The 19829-nt window shown below is 41.6% G+C and overlaps 1 protein-coding gene across 3 annotated transcripts in view; it reads left to right on the forward strand.

Annotated features, from left to right (window-relative positions):
• Window positions 1-19829, forward strand: part of NRG1 (neuregulin 1) — a gene marked incomplete at both ends in the record, with an annotated part of 175778 nt that overhangs the window by 152113 nt on the left and 3836 nt on the right. The window contains 6 exons of one of the 3 annotated variants that reach the window (XM_080362770.1): window positions 42-109; window positions 7105-7128; window positions 11775-11877; window positions 15112-15238; window positions 16712-16842; window positions 17368-17571. In XM_080362770.1, coding sequence (XP_080218896.1) covers window positions 42-109; window positions 7105-7128; window positions 11775-11877; window positions 15112-15238; window positions 16712-16842; window positions 17368-17571 — 657 coding nt within the window. Of the gene's footprint in view, window positions 1-41; window positions 110-755; window positions 815-7104; window positions 7129-11774; window positions 11878-15111; window positions 15239-16711; window positions 16843-17367; window positions 17572-19829 lie in introns of all 3 variants that reach the window. The other 2 variants (XM_080362771.1, XM_080362772.1) reach the window with 2 other exon arrangements.

Genomic DNA, 19829 nt, shown 5'->3' on the forward strand with positions numbered 1-19829 from the left:
GGTTTTGGTGTACTATTGCTCATCACATTTTTGCCCTTTAGGTGCCAACCTGGATTCACTGGAGCAAGATGTACTGAAACTCTGCCCATGAAAATCCAAAACCAAGAAAGTATGTTAAAATAATCTGAATTTTGCTTTCTTCCCCAACTACAGCAACAAAATCAATAGTACTTGGTGTTTTCACAGTTCAGCTGGAACCGGCCTCTTTATGCACTAATTTATGACCTCATTCTCTAAAGTAAAATCTGGACACCATGGCATTATTAACCTACAAAATGTTTCTCATTTGTATGATTTTTGATCTTTCCATCCATTCACAGATGTGTTTGTATTGCACACACAGGCAGCTTTCTTATTTGGGATACTCCTGTAAAGTGCAAACCTAAAAGAGCAAACTCATGGAGATGAGTGATGTACAAATCTTGTGACCTCACTGCCTTGTGGAAAGGACATCCTAAAAGCAGATGGGGATTTTGAATGGTGATTTTCCGTCTCACATCTTGAAACACACTTTGATCTGGACTGGTTTGGTTTTGGCTAGTTTTTCAGGGAGGGATTTCTTTTCATTGCCACAGAGCAAATGAGTTGCTCGCAACATCTTAAGCCATTTTGACACACTAAACCGAGATTCAGCTTCTGAAAGTGAACTCACCAAGTCATATCAGTTCACACTGAAGGAGCTTCTTTCATATATTCAGCTCTTCTCTTTTCTCTGTTTTTTCTCTACCATTTTTTTTGTTTGTTTTTCCTCTCAGGTGCCCAAATGAATTTACTGGTGATCGCTGCCAAAACTACGTAATGGCCAGCTTCTACAGTACGTCCACTACCTTTCTGTCTGTGCCGCAGTAGAAGCATGCTCAGTCGGTGCTGCTTTCTGGTCGCTATGTCTTTCCTCTGATTTTTTTTTTTTTTTTTAATCTGTAACTAGATTTGTTGCCTAAGGCCTAATACTGATTGTCTCTGCCCGTTGCATGAAAATGATAACAAAAAGCAATTGTAATACGCTCCTGGATTGTTTGGCATTGAGGTTATGGGGAAATGCAAGACTTAGGAACACTGTGAAATTAACACTGAATGGTGTGATATGGACACCCCACTCACATCAAGCAGTAAAAGTGCAAAAATGACATTTTGAAAGTCTCATGTTTTATTTGCCACAGAAAGCTTATTAGTCTCTATACAGGGTAGTACTCGCCAAATAAAGTGACAGGTAACTAATCCTCTAATTTACATATGAGATTTGTATTCAGACCTACAAGTTAAGGTAACTGACATGCTTACATGGTTTTTAATGAGCTCATGCAAAACACATTCAAAGTGTTCTTCTTCCTCATTGTCCAAGTTTCAGGGGAAAAGGCACAGAAAGAAAGAGAACAGGGGGAGACACAGCATAAACAATGGGATCTGACATGTTTATTTATGGGTAACAGGTGCAAGAGATCAGTATTTCAGAGCAGGATTAATTGGCCAAAGAAATGTACCAGACACACACACAAACACAGAGGACTCTGTGTCAGACTGCTGGTAGAATCAGCACTGCAGTCACATATCTTATGAGCTTTCCCATGGAGGAACAGGTTAATTATTATTACTTGTCAGGGAGGAAACAGAAAGCACAGTTAATATTTATTATCTCTCATTAACTATAGCAAAGGTAACATACAAGAAAATTGCTTAGATGTTACATTTTAAAGAATGTGTACTGTTCATCATTAATTGTTGTTGGCATCAGAATGTACTGTGATCTAAGAGCAGTATTATAGGAACCATTTTTTGATGGCTTATTTGCCAGCACAGGAAGATTTCAGAGACTATAGGCTAGCTTAATATGATTTCCATTAGTGTATAGGATAAAAAACTGTTAGTACGTGCTGGACATTTTGGAGCCTGAAGAGATGCATAGGTTTTCTCTTATACTGATGGATGAAACATGTCCATACATAATTCATACTGCCCATCATGGAAGCAATCCTTGTAAATCCCAAGGGCGCTGACTGGAGACGAAACCTTCCAGTGTTCAAGTGTATATTTTATGCCCTGTTTTAAAAGCTGTATTAGTGTGAGTTATTTTTAAATGCCTCTGGTAACTATGGATTTGAAAAATTTTACACTGTTACAGTGTTTAAGTTTACCAAATGTTAGATTTAAGTGGCCTTTTCTGTGTATTGTGGTGTAAAGTGCAGTTGAGGTTTTCTGATCTTAGGAGAACCATTTAAAAGGAGGTGGTGTAAAAATACAGCATCCATTGTTTGCTGCTGAATTTACCCTGCAAACTATTGAAGAACTGTATGTTGATCATAAATCCATTTTCCTGCCTAGGGAAAAAAAAAAAAAAAAAAAAGAAGAAGTTTAGTTGGATTTTCTTAGTTTTCCAGTTTCCTAACTCTGGTTGGGATCTTTTAAGAAATCTTTGGGCAGTAGACACCAAGCTGAGATTTTCTGAAGTTGCCTCAGGGGAAAAGACATAGATGTCTTTGCCTCGCTGCAAGAGTTATGCTCAGCTGTAAGTACTTCAGCTGGTCGAGCCCTCCTCTCCTTGAAATGCACTGGCAGGAGAGCACACCACTCCCTATCTCAGGCTGCTCTGATTGCCCTAGGCAATGTCTATGAGACTCTGGCACTTCTGCCTACCCTGCATCTGCAGTATAATGTCAGGTTTCTCTAAACTGCCACCAATCTTAAAATGACACTTTTGGAAAGGGTCCAGCAAGGGTACAAAAAAAATCAGTGGCGAAGCAGTTATGTGACTTTTTATTATGACATCCAATGCAGACCAGAGCATACCATTGAAAAGGAGACTTAGAATGACTTCAGGAAAACATGGCTTTTGGGCCTTAAAGCCAAAATCATATTTTGCACCAAGTGTTGTAGGTGATTAACTTATCTCTGTAGATGCAGGTTTTGAAAAGTACGGAGCAAATTGGGATGTTAAACAGCATAAGTAACAGTAGGAAACAAAAGTATACTTGTGAACTATACAGTGCTATCTAATTTTACTTGCTTTCAGAAGGGTCCTTCTTCATTTGGAAATAAAGGGTCAATGGGGTTCCTGCCAAGTGTTCCTACTGATGAGCTGGTACTATCTTAAGGCTCTGTATTTGGCTGTTGACAAAAAGTTAGAGTCGTGAATCTGAGTTGGCATTTATAAGACTACTGAAGCTATCTGCTTTGCTGAGGGCCTTTTGCATGATAAAAATAAGGCAAATGCTCAGCATTCTGGAGATCTGTTGTCCCAACAGAGTACAAGGCTAACTGGCTTATCTTGACAGTGGTTTGGTTAGCCCTGGGGGATTCAGTGATCGTGGTGCACTAGCAATAAAATTAAAAGGAAGACACAAAATTAAGTAGATTTCCATTTTAAGAAAAGTTATTCCATAGAAATGTACTTCCTTTTTGTCAGTGGAAACAAGAGCAGTGTAACTGGGAATGGATGTGAGACTGCTGGAAAACACATGTTTAGGATGACTGTCCCTGCAAACACACCAAACCATAGGACAGCACTTTGTGGCTGGGAGGTGATGGCTGTTAGATTCCCCACTGCCACAGTTATCTCCAGCACTGCAGCTATGCAATTTTTCCCCTTCAAATGGTGCTTGCCACTACTGCAGACCAAAGGAAACTAAAGAACAAATGGTGCTAGTTTTTTTTCATCTCTGGAGACTGACTGGCAGACCCTGTAATGTGTAATGTCCCTTCCTTGAGCATGCCAGTCACAGCTTCTACCAGGTGTTTTCCCCAATACCCTGGCTTTTTATTGCAGTGGTTTTGACTTTGAAGTTCATGGTCCACTGTTTATCCATAAGACACCAGCAGATGGTCCACAAAAGTATTGCAAAAATACATCTGTTCCATGCAGATATTTGGATGTTCACACATCCACACCCTGAAAGGCAAGGAAGCAAGGCAGATGGAGCAAAATAAAAGTTACGAATTAACATTAAAAATTTTGGCTAATTTTTTATGTGGCTATGTATGACAACTCTTATAGCAACACTGTGCAGAATATTCCATCCTTGGAATAAAAAGCTCTGATGGAGCCTTGGATTAGGAGAAGGTTGAGGAAACTTCTTTAGGGCATAATCACATATAAACTCTTTTTCTTCCCAAAAGCCCCGGATGGGCCAAGGACTGTAGCCAAAGGGCCAGTTGACTTGCTTACTTCACTAGTTAGCAGTTACATATGTATTGTGAACATAGAACAATTTTTGGGGCATGCTGTGAGCTGTCTCAGGCATGAATTGAATGTAGACCCTGCCTTCCTCAAGGCAAGTGTTTCAGGAAGGCACAGCAGTTTAAACTGTGTCCATTTCAGCTCTACCATCCTTGGTGACCAAGAGAGACAGTATCAAGAGAGGCAGATGGAAATTTCTGTTTGGATGACAGCCTCTGCCTCATATTGGCAAGATAGGCCTGGCTGAGAAATTAAAGGGTGCAGGAGTTGAATAAAGCTATGATATTTTAGAAGGATGACCAAAACTGCTGTATCACTCTGTAAGGACCTCAATTTTTCATTCTTTCCATATATACTACAAATCTTCAAAAGTCAATTTTTCAGCAATTCTGCTAGATCAGTATTTCTCAGTTTTTATTTATTTCTCAAGTGTTCACATCCATATGAGGGTACTAGACAATCTTCCCTGAAATTTTCATTTTCTAAAGCCTTTCAGTACTTTGAATTGTACTCTTTATGTGCTGAGATGAAGACTCCTTAATGATACAAAGAGATTTTAAAATTTTCATTGTCCATCTCCTGCTCCAGGTTAAAGAAGACAGTTTTTCACTATAAACTGATCATTTAATGCCCATTAAATGCTAAGATTGCTATGATACAATGCCCTATATTAAGTAAAGACATTTTCTATACATATGAGACTCAAATCAGTTGTAGGATAATACTTCTACAGGAGCCATAAGAATTAGCATCCCAAGTTCAAGGTTGATATAGCAGCCTGAGTACCACTGAAATAAACAAAGATTTAGGATCCAAAGTGGATCCAAAGCCTCATAAAGAGACACAGCATCCCAGCCCCTCAAGGAGAACTGGCCAACTTGTAGACATTCTGCTCTGTGAGAGTTTGGGGGGTTTTAGTTTGTTTCCAATTCAAATTACGTGAAAAATAAACTTTTTTAGAATTTCTCATTACCCGCATATCACAATAAGAAAACTAAACAATAACTTAAGAAACATGGCACCTTGATGCTTCAAAGGTGCAATTAGTCTCCCTGGACCTCTCTGCTGCTGCATGCAGTTGATCCAAATGAGTCCTTCCCTTGCAAGCTCTCCATGTGCACTTGCAACTGTGCTCACACCTCACTAGGCAGAACCATGTTCCAGGGCTCTCACCCACATAACCCTATAGAGTAGCCACCCCAAAATCTTGAGAGCCCAGCTGCTGTGTCACATCACTTATGAACAGAGCACATGGCCCAAGAGGAGCTATTCTAGCATTTCGTGGCATCATACTCTTGTTCTGTAGACCCTGGACCCCAGCATGCTACAATATATCCAATGAGTTGTAGTTGTAAGTCACTTTTTGAAAAAAAATCTGCTTCCCACTCCTTTTTTCTTTCAATACTGCCCCCACAAAAATCATGTCCAGAATGAAAACCAGGTTGTTATAAATAATTAAATGTATTTCTGCTTAGAGCATCTGGACAAATATTCAATGGAAACCACATTGAATGTAAAACATATACAATAATATTAGGTTAAATAGGAGAAGATAAAAAATAATAACCTGTTTATAAAATGAGAAGCGTTGGGATATTCTGCTTTCTTTTAATCAGGCCTAGGGAATGTAGCTGGGAATACCAAAGATAAATTAGAGCTACATGACATCTAGGTTTGAATAAGCAATGCATATTTCTTCAGCATGTTTTCTTGTTAGGACTTTCAGCCCTAGTATATTCCCATTTAAATTACCAGCTTCCCATTGCACTATTTGAAATAGAAACTGCATTACATGAATGACTTCCCCTAGAATTAAATTACATCCACTCTAGGGGTCTTACTTATAATCAAGCATAAATACACCAATATATATGCATGGGCATGTCATTCATTTTATTGAAGACTTAAGCAAGCTTGCAACTAATGTATATTGTTAGCAGTGTTCAGTAGGCATGTAATACTGGCTCTTTAGGAAGACACCTGGATAGATTCCAACTTACTTAACCCTTAAAATGTTACTGATTGGCAGGAATGAATAGGCATTTCCCATATGTACAAACTACATAAAAAATCCATTTGGTCAGAATATTAGGATTGGATTTAAATTTCACAACACACAAGGACAGGGAAAGTGAGAGCTACCACCTTATGGTGTTTGGCCCATGGGAAGGGCCTCCTAGGACACCTGCCAAGGGGAAACCTGTGTTCTTCCTCCCCCCCGGCTGCTGGGACCTGGGGGTGCTAATTTAGGCATGTGATCCATGTAAACAGCATCGGCTCCTGCACCCAAGATTACATCCGGCCAGCGAGTGGTTTTGCCAAGGCCATGCAGCCCACAACGAGGGGAAGAGGGCCTGGTTCCTCATTTTCCTGAAACAAGAGCCCTGCTGCAGTCAGTTTGCAAAGATGAGAAGGGCTCCCACGGCTGAGCAAACAGTCCCAGCCACCATCAGGTCACAGCCCACAAAGACAAGAAGCTGCATACCAAGACTGGAGCAGGGCCAGGGAGGGCAACACATGACCTGTTTGCACAGGAATGCTGCCCCTTGTAAAACATCCCTGTTTAAAACTGGTCTCATCTGAAAACAATCACTCATTTCACATGGTGTCCTCAGGACATAGCCCTCTTTATCTCAGTAAGATCTTTAAGGGTTAATGGTTCCTGCTGTGTTCCCTGCACTGTGGTTGTTGAGATTCCTACATACATATTTTTGTGTGTAACACTTGCAGAAGGTCTGGTCATGTAGCTTACAGAGGTGCACTTGAGCACTGCCCACATAACCACATGCCCCTTTGTCCTGTTTCATGTGCAGACACAGAATAGCCATAATTCTCATATGTGATTTAATTTTGACTACAGTGTATTGTTCTTTTCTGAAACTTTCTCCTTTTTCTTTCTTTTTTTTTTTTTGGTCAACTTTCTGCATTGGCAGAGCATCTTGGGATTGAATTTATGGGTATGGACCAATCAATCATTCCTTTTAGCCTGCAGATTTTAGAGCCTGAGAGATAAACCTCTTTTTATTTTTTTTCTCCACCTCCCCTTTTCAATTCCTAAACAATTTCTCTATGCTTTAGAAGGGATCATACAGCTATAACAAGAACCCTTGTTAAAATGTTAGCAGAGATTAGCTCACTAAAAATCATAATTGTGTTAGGATATTCCAGACCTAAGGAGTTATAGTAATTATTGAAGTAATCATAACCTACTGTACATTCATTTTTCTGCTGTGTAATTTTGACTAGTTTTGACATTTGCTTTTGCTAAGCTCTTCTAGCGTTGCTGGATTTTGGAAATACTGCAAGCATTAAGCAAAATGACTAACTAGTCTATTAAAAAAAAAAAAAAAGTATATATATAAACCATTATAGCCACTTAAAATTCTGCACATTTACAGTTTTGAGCTCTGGTTTCTAAGCAAAGTTTTATGTGTAAACCCACACCTAGGTATGTAAATCATATACATATACATATACATATACATATACACATACACATACATATACACATACACATACATATACATATACATAAAAGATATGCCTCTATATTCATTTCTAGGTCTGTAAATTAGAAGTGAACTGAAAGTTATTTGGGAACTTCACTAGGGTTTTACAGCTAGACTGCAGATCCTCAAGTCAGCAAATATATTCAGTATTTCTAATATAAATCATCTATTGCACCCAACCAAGAACTTTGACAGTGGGTGCTATTTTTACATTTCAGCTTAAATAAAATAGAAATAGATAAATCCTCTTCATTAATAGACTGTACTTATCTGACTAACATTTAGTAATCAGGGGTACAAATAATGCCTCTCTTGAACAGGCTAACTTGTAATTCAGGTCAGGTTTAGTTTGGAATCTCCTAAAATTGTCAGCAAACGAGAAGGACCGGCCAGTGATCCATTCCACACACATTCATGTTCTTATTAAAAATCCCCCACAAAATGCTGTTAGTTTAAGCTGTGAACTGTGTAAAAATCTATTTATTACAAGTCCAAATTTTAAAAAATCTCTCACAACCCAACTTATTGTTATTAGTATTATCACAAGAAAATACTAATTCTAACTCATAAGTATCAGATTGTAGTAGAAGATATATGGCTACATGAACATATAAGGAATTAAATTAAAATCCTTTAAAAAACTGACTTGCAAATTTTGCTTTATATATGAAATTACACCAGCAGGACCACCTCTTGGAATGAAATTCTTTTAAAAATCTCCAGGGACCTGTAAGAAGAAAAACTTGAAAACAGAGCAAATTAAGACCATATATATCATAAATTATGTATAAATTAGGGTGATATTAAATCAGTTACATAATGTACATATTCGAAAGACTGCACATAGAGGGATTTAGTATCTTGACTTAAGTCTCAGGTTGATTTGATTTTCCTACATTCTGCGGGGAGGGGGGAATGTATTCAAATGATTTTTGATACTTAAAAGCCTAAAACCTTTTCTAAATTCTCACTGCACATACACTTGTCCATGGGCTTTTCCCAAAGGTTGCTGTTAATTTTTTTCAAGGTATTTTCATGAGCATGGCAAACAGCACATGTTATTTGGCTAGACGTCATTAACTGCCTCTGTAAATGTTAACACTGGTCAGAGGGAGAAGGCAGTTTTGGGGTGAGAGGCGGTATAACCTCAAGTGCCTCACAGGTGTTTGGTCCCTGCTACAGAAAACTCTTTTGGCCATGAACAGAGAGGCTGAGGCTCGTCCTTGAGGCACCACGCTGCCTGCAGAGCTGTCGCCAGGATCCCTGTCCCACCCCAGCCACCAGCATCCCCTGCTACCTACAGGACACCCAAGCTATCCCAGACTCGAGACCTTGTCAGCCAGGAGCACTAGCAGGTTTACGTGGGAGCTTGCTGAATTTCTGGGCAACACCTGCCCCAGACACATGTACCTTCCCAGGCAGCCATTACCCACATGCTTGAGGGAGGGCATGCCTGCACTGCCATTCATGCACACCACGTCAAGCTGGATCATCCTAAGGGTGCAGGAAAGAATTTAGACAATGAAAGCAGACCCAAGGTTTACCTCTCCATGCCCTTAAAGACCTACAGTCCCAGCAGACATGGCAGTATGAGGAGACTGTACCCACAGCCCTGCTCCCTCACTGCATTTCTCTCCTCTGCAGTGAGTGAGGGCCCAGGATCATCCAACATACAAGCAAAGAGCCATAACCCACTGACAGCCTTAGCAAGGTCATCAGCCTGGCTCATTCGCAACAACCCACTGACAGCCTTAGCAAGGCCATCAGCCTGGCTCATTCACAACAGCCTCAGCCTGGAGTAAACTTCTTAGAATGAGTGCAACATTTCCCTGAAAATTAACAACCAAGCGGAGTTTCCACTCTTAATCAATCTTACTCCACCTCTCCCTTCCCCTTCAAGAAAAGTGGCTTGATATGTCCTTTTCATTTTGCTTTTACAAGCCAACAAAGCAAACAAACCAAGGAAAAAAAAAAAAAAAAAAGGAATATTTCAAAGCATTTCAAATTTGCCCTTAAATTGCTTAGTGCAAGTCTCCCAACTCCTGTGACATTCTCATAATACACCTTTTCCATGGCTAACTAATAAGCGCTTTCAGAAGGGGCAAAAAAAGGAAGGGGTGCCACTAACTAGCCTAGGCGAGGAGTTATGCTGTATGACAAATCCCTTCACACTCTGCTTCAGCCTTCTTTTTTGTCCCCAAGCATTTCTCCACTCTGCTTTTTCCAGTATCAAGCATGCTATGCGAGGCCTGCAGTTGACTTCTTAACCCTTTAACCTTGTCTTTCCCTATATTTCACCTTCCTCTTTTTCTCTTTGTCCTCGTTTGGTTTGGACTTTCAGCCCTTTCTTCCTTCTGTCTTTTGATTTTCTGTTCTTGGAGTTATATTTTTGTTTTCTTTAATACGTTTTTGCAGCATTCTAGTTTTACCAAACTCACTTTCTCCCTCACCTCTCCCCCCTTGTTAATAATCAGTGCTATTAATTTTATCTGACAGTGCTCATGACCTGTTTGCTGGTGTTTTGATTTACAGTGGTTTGGCTTGTAGAACAAATTAGTTCCATGATAAGGTGCATTGTATCAGAGAAATTAAGATTTCTTTTTGCTTTGTGGTTTGTTGCACAGAATATTTGGCATTTGCCCACAGCAACTTTAAAACTAGACTAGATAAGCCCAGGAAACACACTGGAGGAATGACTGCTCCCTCTGTCCTAGGGAGCATTTTCTCCTCAACTGGCACAGCGTTTATGACACCACATAATTTAAGTGCCTGAGCTTGGACAGGGACTCATGGCACATGTGAGGGACCATTGTGCATCTCTATACCTCCTGGTGAATTGCCCCACAGGTCTTTTATGTTCATACAAGTCCCTTCCAACAAGGATAATGCTAGCATTTATCCCAAAGATAGTGCTGAACTGTGCAGCTTTAATTCATCCATTTATTTTTAATCACCTGCTGGTATTCCGACTGTGGTCAATAATACAGTCTGACCTAAGGCCACCTTCTGGTCTGGATCCTCCATGGCAAGTTTTCTGGACTGTCTGCTTAATCAAAAATAAGACTTGATAAAACCTAGGTAACCATTTTTGTCCTAAAAACAGGAATACAGATCCATGTCCATAAAGCCTCAACAGAGAACACACCTCCGTTTCAGTGCTTGTTACATGTTTCCCCAGCACAGCATGCAGCGATGCTCTCTGCCAACCATGAGCTAACCATGATGCATGGGTAGCTCCAACACAAACATCACCAGTGCTGCTAGTATCTTTTTAATAGTGAAATATCTCTGAGGAATGAGATCAGTAATAAATTGTCATCACTGAGCAAGCTGCCACTCTAGATAGAGCAGTTGCTTTGTTGGACACAAAGAGATACAAGTAGAAACCCACCATTTCTCTGATACAAGACACTGATGGTTGTTGATATTGCTGTGGTTTTGGAGGAGTACTGAGGAAAGAGCCCAAACTTTATGATCAGAGCTCAAAACCTGTCTTAATTTCCATTGGAGATATAATTACAAGCCAAGCTCTTGTCTCAAATGTAGAATGATATTTTGAAATCTACCCTGTAAAGACAACTGAGATATAAATTGACATGGGGGCAGAGGGGCATTGGATATGATAACAAACCAAAAAAAAAAAAGGTTTCTCTCAAGTACCATAAAATTGGCCTTCACTCAAGCTGTCTTTGCAGAGTAAAACTTCCAAAGCATTTGCAAATTCATTTTATTATCTTAGTGCATTGCTTTTTTATTTCCAGAAAATGCTGAGTGTTTGTCAATTGTGGAATTGTTTCTTAGATATATTATCCTTGTTGACTTAAACAAAAACAAACAAACAAACAACAAAACAAAACCCGTTTTCTTTTGACTGTAATCGTACATATGACTGCTCATCCCCAGTACTATGTTAAGAGCTTATGGTGTAGTCCTGTTCTCCTTGCATAATAATGAGTCTGCCTGAAGTGTGGTGACTGTTTCAGCGTGGCTGTGTGAATCTGTGCAGTGGTTTGTAGCATGCCAGCTGTTGATTGTGTGCTCCTTGCCTAGCCATCCTTCATGTTGTGACCTTCTCTGTTTTTATCCCTTTTTAGAAGCTGAGGAACTGTACCAGAAACGGGTGCTGACCATAACTGGCATTTGCATTGCTCTTCTAGTAGTTGGCATCATGTGTGTGGTGGCCTACTGCAAAACCAAGTAAACTTTTTTTGTTTTTTAATATCTGTGGTTGTTGATCAGGGCCTTCCTAGTTGACTTTAGCTTCTACTCCTCTGAGCATAAGGTTGTATCTGGGTTTCTCCAAAGCTGAGCTGAAGAGACAGACCTGTGGCCAGGGTGCTCTAGTCCAAGCCAGATGGGTGCAGGTCTCCATGTTCTTCAGCAGTGCAAAAATAAGACCAGTATCTGAAAGGTTTCTCACCCTTCAAATGTGACTTCAGTGAATTTCACTGACTTGCAATTCTTAGTCTATCACCCATTCCAGCTGGTTTCCGCAGCTGGAAAGGAACAAACCCAAATACTGGAATCATGTTGCTCTCCAGCAATAAGTTTTGCACATCAGCCTAGTTTGTTTGTACTTGAGGTAAGATTAACGGTGCTAGAAGTTACTAAGCACCAAAGGCCAAAGAACTCAACATCAAAGCGCTCCCAATGCAAAACTAGACACTTAAATGCATTCTGTGAGTCTGTCACTTGCCGTGGGCAACTCTCAAACACGCATGAGGCACTCTGGACCATAAATTACACTGAAAATCAGCAAGATTTGTGCTGCCAAAACTTCTGACAGCTCTTAAAAATCTCTTCACCAAAACACAGAAAACGCTTATCATAAATCTTGCACATTTGCATAAACCTGATTTACTGCTACAGGGCCTGATTGACAGTTGGGTTGTTGTTTTTCCTTATAAGGCCCACCAGTAATGGATGTGTTAAAAGGGAGGGAGGAGGGGAATAATTTGCCTCCCTCAGTGAGAGTCCAGCCACACACATGTGCTGCTTCTACCCGCAACCTTGTGCCAGTGGTCAGTGGGGAACAACTGAAACAGCAATAAAGAATCAGATCAATTACTGCTTTTAGAAATGGTAACTAGAAAGCCAGGGCAGATCTTTCATCGTCTAAAGTTTGTTGAAATAAGCCAAGACATCCCCATTAATTTCAATAAATATTTAATCAGGGTCCTGAAGTATAGTTTCCTATATAAAGAGCCCCAAAATCCATCAGGGGTCTGTATGCTTTGTCACGATTTGTCCCAGACATCAGCAATCACTGCCAGCCAAAAGTGAAATGTTTTCAAACACAGCTGATCGGAGCAAAATTGAGCTGCCAGTTCATGGCCCTCCAAATGCTGCAGTGTTGCCAGACTGCTATCTCTGAGATGTTCCCTGCACACTCTTTCCTCCTAACAGGGGAAAACCTGGAAACCAGGGGAAATCCTGGAATGACATTAGGAAAACACACTGAATAAAATGCAATGGCTTAGATCTTGTTGATCTCCTTGCAAGAGATACCGCTGTTCAAATGCTAAGGCATCTTGCAACACTAAGTCTTAATTCAGAGGTGCTTATTTGCAACCCTTTTATGTTAATGGAAAGGCTTCTCAGAATAGATGAAGTACACATTAGCTTTCTCATTATTCTTTTTCTCAATTTTCTGGAGTAATTTCTTTTTTTAGTTGGTGTTCTTTCACTAGAGGACAAATGGCACAAATGGAAGCATGAAAAATGCAAATACATTGATGACCAAAGGTGGGAAGTAATGTAGTTTCCTAGGGACAGATTCCTGAGCAGTATGTGCCAGGATCTCAGACCCACAGATGATGAACTCAAACTCCCTCTAGAACCCACCTTCTCAACCATGTCAGGGACCTTGGGTTGCCCTCATCTCCAAAGGTCTCCAAGGTCTCATGAAGAGGTGCTGTGAAATCAAGTAAAACCCTTGTCTGTGTGGATTCTCAGGCCAGGCAGGTCTTTGGGTAGCTGCTCGCACTGCACTCTCCATCCACTTTTACCACTTGTGTGTCTTAAGATGATGTCTGGTTATCCTCCAAACACCAAGCCATGTCTGCTTATACCATTCACGTGGAGTGACATAAATTAAACATCTTCCACTATCCAGGCACATACACACAGAGAAAATATATAAAATGCTGTGTGTCATATTTTCTTTGTCTTCAAGCTTTCCTAGTTATGAAGCTTTAACATATTTATTGTTTCCCCTCTGCTTTTTGGAAAGCTTGGAACAGTCCTGCTGAGTTCAAAACAGCATTGAAATTTATTATATCTTACACTGTCCTACCCTGCCAAAACTATCCGCACTTTTGCATACGGCTTAGGGAACTGTGTGTATTTTAGCTCTTGCTACAGCCAAGTTCATAAGCACTCAGCAGTGCATTGCAACCTGTATCCTCCCTTTATCTCCCAGGATTCTGTGGCAGGATGGTGGAAGTTCTCCAGTATAATCAGACAAAACTGGGAAATATTGATAAATTAAGTCTGAAATCAAATAGCTCTTTTCCCAGTTATTTGTTTTGGTGTTCTATATAGTGCATTTTGCATGGCCTTCACAGTGCTAGGTTTTACTGTGCTGCAAGTTTTGTTATGGATAGCTTGTAATGATCTCCTGAAAAGTTATCTTGTAGAGAGCTGAAAGGATTAGCAACTGGGGAATGAGCAGCTGAAAAGAGGGCACAGCAGAAGCATCCAGGTCAACCAAAGACCATGCCATTATTGCATGTCACTGATGGATGGTTCTAATGAATGCATTAGCAGCCCTGGCACCCACCTGGTTATCAGAGTTAATCTTACGTTACTGTAACAAAACCTTCAAGAGCTGCCAGGATGGCTGCAGGCTCAGGCATACCTCATACACTCACTTCCTCTGCATCCTTCACTTCTTTAACACATTGATGTATTTGGAGTGCACTGTTGAGGCATGGGACAAATCTCATTAAAAAGAAGCGCAGCTGAAATATCACAATGGTGGCAAAAAAGCCCTGAGGCAAAGCCAGCTGGGCTCCCTGTGGTGAATCAAGAAGTGTAACCCGGTGGGCTGTCAGAAACGTGGCTGTGGCCATGGTGGGGAAGGCAAGGTGTCCGAGTTAAAATCTCCTCCCTTCTGAGTGCAGAAAACATCTCCTCCTAAGAGAGAGCATGGCTTAGAAAAGCCTTCACTCTTCTTCACACTTTTTCCCATCCCTCTATGGCCTGCTGACTCCTGGCAGAGTTCCCATACATCCTTCCCCCTCTGCAGGTCCCCACAACTCCAGCTGCAATTAGACCTGCAGTCTTCAGAGTTACTCTGAGATCTTGCAGTGGCAGGGAGAGGGCTGGCAAAAAAGAAAGTAATGTTATGCTATTATCGTCATCAACATGCTGAAAGGTGCAGCTGCTTTCCCTTTGTCTTTTGAAATTGTTTCTATGTTTCACGCACAGGAAGCAGAGGAAAAAGTTGCACGATCGCCTTCGGCAGAGCCTGCGCTCGGAAAGGAACAATGTGATGAACATGGCCAATGGACCGCACCAGCATAACCCGCCACCAGATAATGTTCAGCTGGTGAATGTAGGTTTCACTACCCGTGTTTCAGCCTAAGCTGACAGTGACACAGCAAAGTTCTCCCAAGGCTTTTAAACTCCTACCTGCTGCAGGCTAGTGACTGAATTCTTTTGGCTTTCTCCACCCAGAAACTATTAGCAACTTCACAAAAAATATGCAGTAAAATGAGATACGTTTCTGCAGATGACCAGTTTACTGAGGCATGCCTCAGTGCTGCAGCTGTGCCTGTGGACCTAGGACACCAAAAGCAAGAAAAACACCTAAGAAAAGATACTAACAGCTCTACAGCAGGGTTAAGTGCTGTAGGGATCAATTTCTTCAAACACTGCCTTGCTCTTCCTACTGCCATTGGCCTGACGGTTGGTGAGTAGGGACAACTCCCTCTAACTGGGAATGTGACATCATGAACTCAGGTTTAAAAGTCTGAATGAAGATCTCACCTAGACAGTAGGAGTGGCTGAGGAGATGGGACTGTGGCAGATATTCCACCAGCATCCTCCAGCCATTTTTCAGACCAGAGCAGAGCAGAGACTTACTCTTCAACTAACCCCTTGGCTGAGGCCCTTGGTCTCAGAGCCCAGTACTCATGCTGCCTGTAGCTGCTTCCACCTCTCCTCCCTTTCCTGGGGAAGCCTGATGCCCAGAGCAAATATCAGCTTCCCAACACCTTGAGCCATCCCCACTCTCCTGCACCACCATCACTGTACATATTCATGACAGTTCCTTGCAGGAGTGAGCCCTGGCCCTGCTAAGTCAATGGCAGCACTCCCACTGACCTTGGTTATGGCTGTGACACCTTTCCACAGGAGCTCAGCTTTCAATATCTCCCCTCAAAAGACCTAAATCCCCTTTAAGAGAGGGGAAACCAGGATTCTCCACTGAGGAAAACAGATACTTCTACCAGCAACAGCACTGGAGAGGCTCCAGATGAAAGCAATCTGGGAGGCTGTGCACTGCACACCTCCAGCCCCATCTCAGGAGGCTTTGGCCAATTCTGCAGATCATTCCCTGACTTGGTGCTACATCCATGGGCACTGAAAATAGCCTTTTCCTGCCCAGATTCTTATCCTGCAATGAAAAATTGCTACTGCTAACTACTCCGGTCTTCTCCATCAGAGAATAGTGAGTTTGGTGTAGCCAGTAGTAAAGGAGGGGTTGACTTTACAGATCTCTATCCTCAAAGACTCATTCCCTTGTTAAATTTTTATGTTGTTTATAGCCTGATTAGGATGAAGAGCTTTACTAATCTCCTCATTTGTTTCCTCCTACTTTGAGTTTATATAGGGTATCTATGCAGAGGTGTACATAAAGGTGCTCTAGTGTGTCAGTTTCTGCCTGTATTTAACTAATGAAGTTTGTGCTTGGGCACATGTGAGAAAACTGCAACTATGGGGGGGAGGGGAAGTGATTGGAAATTATGTCTGCAAGTGTGCTGTGAATTACAGTTTGTAAACCTGAGGTTTGTCTGGTTTTTTTCAGCAGTACATTTCAAAAAACGTAATCTCCAGTGAGCATGTCATCGAGCGAGAAACTGAGACGTCATTTTCTACAAGTCACTACACTTCAACAACACATCACTCCGTGACAGTCACCCGGACACCCAGCCACAGGTACTGGAGGGGGAAGACAAACAGTACCTGTAATATCTGATATGTTGCTCTTGCAAAACTGAAAAGAAGTGTAAAAAAAAAAAAAAAAAAAAAAAAAGAGGAAGGGGAAAAATCTATGCAGCCTTCATATTGTTTTCATTTTAAGACTGACAATATTTGATGTCATGTCACCTAACTAATTATTTTTCCAAGGATTTACAAAGAGCTTTATTGACTGAATGACATTCCAATATTATTACAGTGAATTTTAATATATGGAAATTGCTCAATCAGTGACAGTTGTGGTGACTGGAAAGCCCTTCTTCCCTCTCCTTTTATCCACATATGCAAAATTGTCATGATGCATGTGGATTCATGTAATTCACAAAATTCTGAAGGCCCAGTTACCAACCTGAAGGTTATGCTGCACATCCTGAGCAACAAGGGAGCCCTTTCTTTCCCTGGCTAAACTTCTGCTCACTTGTATTTGCACCTGAAGTACCCTCTCACACTTCCTTGTCTTCTTTCCTGGTTGCTGCTCTCCAGCTGGAGTAATGGCCAGACTGAAAGCATCCTCTCTGAAAGCCACTCAGTACTTGTCAGCTCCTCTGTGGAGAACAGCAGGCACACCAGCCCAGCGGGACCCCGGGGCCGCCTCAATGGCATCAGTGGGCCACGGGAAGGCAACAGCTTCCTCCAGCATGCAAGAGAGACACCTGACTCCTACCGAGACTCTCCTCACAGTGAAAGGTAGGACATACCATCTCATTGCTTTCAGCTGGCAAGTCCTGGTGTTCTCAGACAGTTTCAAAGCTTGGGATCACAGGAGAAAACCCAACAGTGTAGCTTTTCATCTAGGCCATGCACCTCCTTGTTTTTAAAGGTGGAGAGCTTGGTTGTGGTTCAACGTCTACCAAAAGTATTTCTTCCCCTCTTGCCTCTGCTGGATTTATTCCTGACAGCCAGCAGTTCACATTTGGATAAGCTCCACGGAAGTAATTTTTCAGAAATTTTCATTTAAAGTAAAAACAGTTCTTTGCCTAATTATCAGTTTCTTAGAAGAAGAAGTGAGAAAACAGGGATTTTGTGAGACACAAAAGGTGGGGAGAACGCAATATACTGATCCATAGGAGGAAAACACTAAGAACTCATAAGCAGTATAGGAATTCTGCCAACACTTACTTTCTGGGAGATTCCAGTTTCTAAACCCATTATCTTCTTCAAAAATTCCCCTTGACCCTTTATTAAGTAAAAGCAAGGAACACAAAGTTCAAACCAGAAGAGCCCAGTTCATTATTAAATCAGGCATAGTTAGAAATAAAGCTGGCCAGGAGATTTCCAACAAAATGCTTTTTTCTCTGGTTCATCAGTACCTAAGGTCTGCCTTGAAGTGCATCAGTTGCATGAAAACTTTTACTGAAAATGTATTTTCAACTTTAGGCTAGGATTTTATCTCAAGAGCATGGGTTGGCCCCAGAGTAACAAAAAAAAAAAAAAAAAAAAGAGAAGACACAAGACATGTGAACAGAGGTTTGCTCCCAACAATCAGAGGCAGAAGAAATGGGAAACAAAGGATTACCAGAACAATTTATGAGCATTGTGAAATCAGGAGGGATTTGATCCCATGGGATGTCCGTGATGTCAAAAATGCAGCCAGGCAATCCTCAAGGAGACCGAGTTGTGTAGGAGACAAATTGTGGTTTCCAGAAAAATGAATGTGCAAGTACAGCAAAAGCCATTTCTGTGGTACTCCCTCTGTTACACAAAGAACAACTGCTTAACAGTGGGATAAGGCACCACAGCTGAAGGGTGTCTAAATGAGGCCTGTAGGACCACTAAAGGTAGTGAACTGGCTCTCTCCTTATAACAAAGTTAACTGTTATTTACCATGGAATTTAATTTCAAGATGCTTGGCACACATGACATAAACAGCCATGGCCCCAATCCAGCAGAGCATTTCAGCAAGATTAACTTTTAATTGTGCAAGTGACCCCATTGAAGTCAGCAAGATTACTTACACAGGTAGAGTTCAGTGTGTGCTTAAGTGCTTTGCTGGACCAGAAACTATAGCAGTAAATACCACATCATCTCTTGCCTGGGAACCATACAGGACGCAGAGTCACATGCCTGCCAGTGGTGAGTGGGTAACTATAGACCGGTCAGCCTCACCTCTGTCCCTGGGAAAGTAATGGAACAACTTATCCTTGGTGCTATCTCAAGGCATATCAAGGATAAGAAGGTTATTAGGGGCAGTCAGCATGGCTTTACCAAGGGTAAGTCATGCTTGACCAACCTCATAGCCTTTTATGAGAATGTTACAAGGTGGATGGATGATGGCAGAGCCGTGGATGTGGTCTACCTTGACTTCAGTAAAGCCTTTGACACAGTCTCCCACAGCATCCTAGTTGCTAAGTTGCAGAGGTGTGGTCTAGACAATAGAGTAGTGAGGTGGGTTACAAACTGGCTTAAGGAGAGAAGCCAGAGAGTGGTAGTCAATGGTGCGAAGTCTAGTTGGAGACCAGTATCTAGTGGAGTACCTCAGGGGTCAGTACTGGGGCCAGTATTATTCAATATATTCATTAACGACTTAGACGAGGGAATAGAGTGTACTATCAGCAAGTTTGCTGATGACACTAAGCTGGGAGGAGTGGCTGACACGCCAGAAGGCTGTGCTGCCATCCAGCGAGACCTAGACAGGCTGGAGATTTGGGCGGGGAATAACCTAATGAAATTTAACAAGGAAAAGTGTAGAGTCCTGCATCTGGGCAGGAACAACCCCAGGTTCCAGTATCGGTTGGGAAATTACATATTAGAGAGCAGTGTAGGGGAAAGGGACCTGGGGATCCTGGTGGACAACAGGATGACCATGAGCCAGCACTGTGCCCTTGTGGCCAGGAAGGCCAATGGCATCCTGGGATGTATTAGAAGGGGGGTGGTTAGTAGATCAAGAGAGGTCCTCCTTCCCCTCTACTCTGCCCTGGTGAGACCCCATCTGGAATATTGTGTCC

The sequence above is a fragment of the Nesoenas mayeri genome (assembly GCF_963082525.1).
Source record: "Nesoenas mayeri genome assembly, chromosome: Z".
Taxonomy (NCBI): Eukaryota; Metazoa; Chordata; class Aves; order Columbiformes; family Columbidae; genus Nesoenas; species Nesoenas mayeri.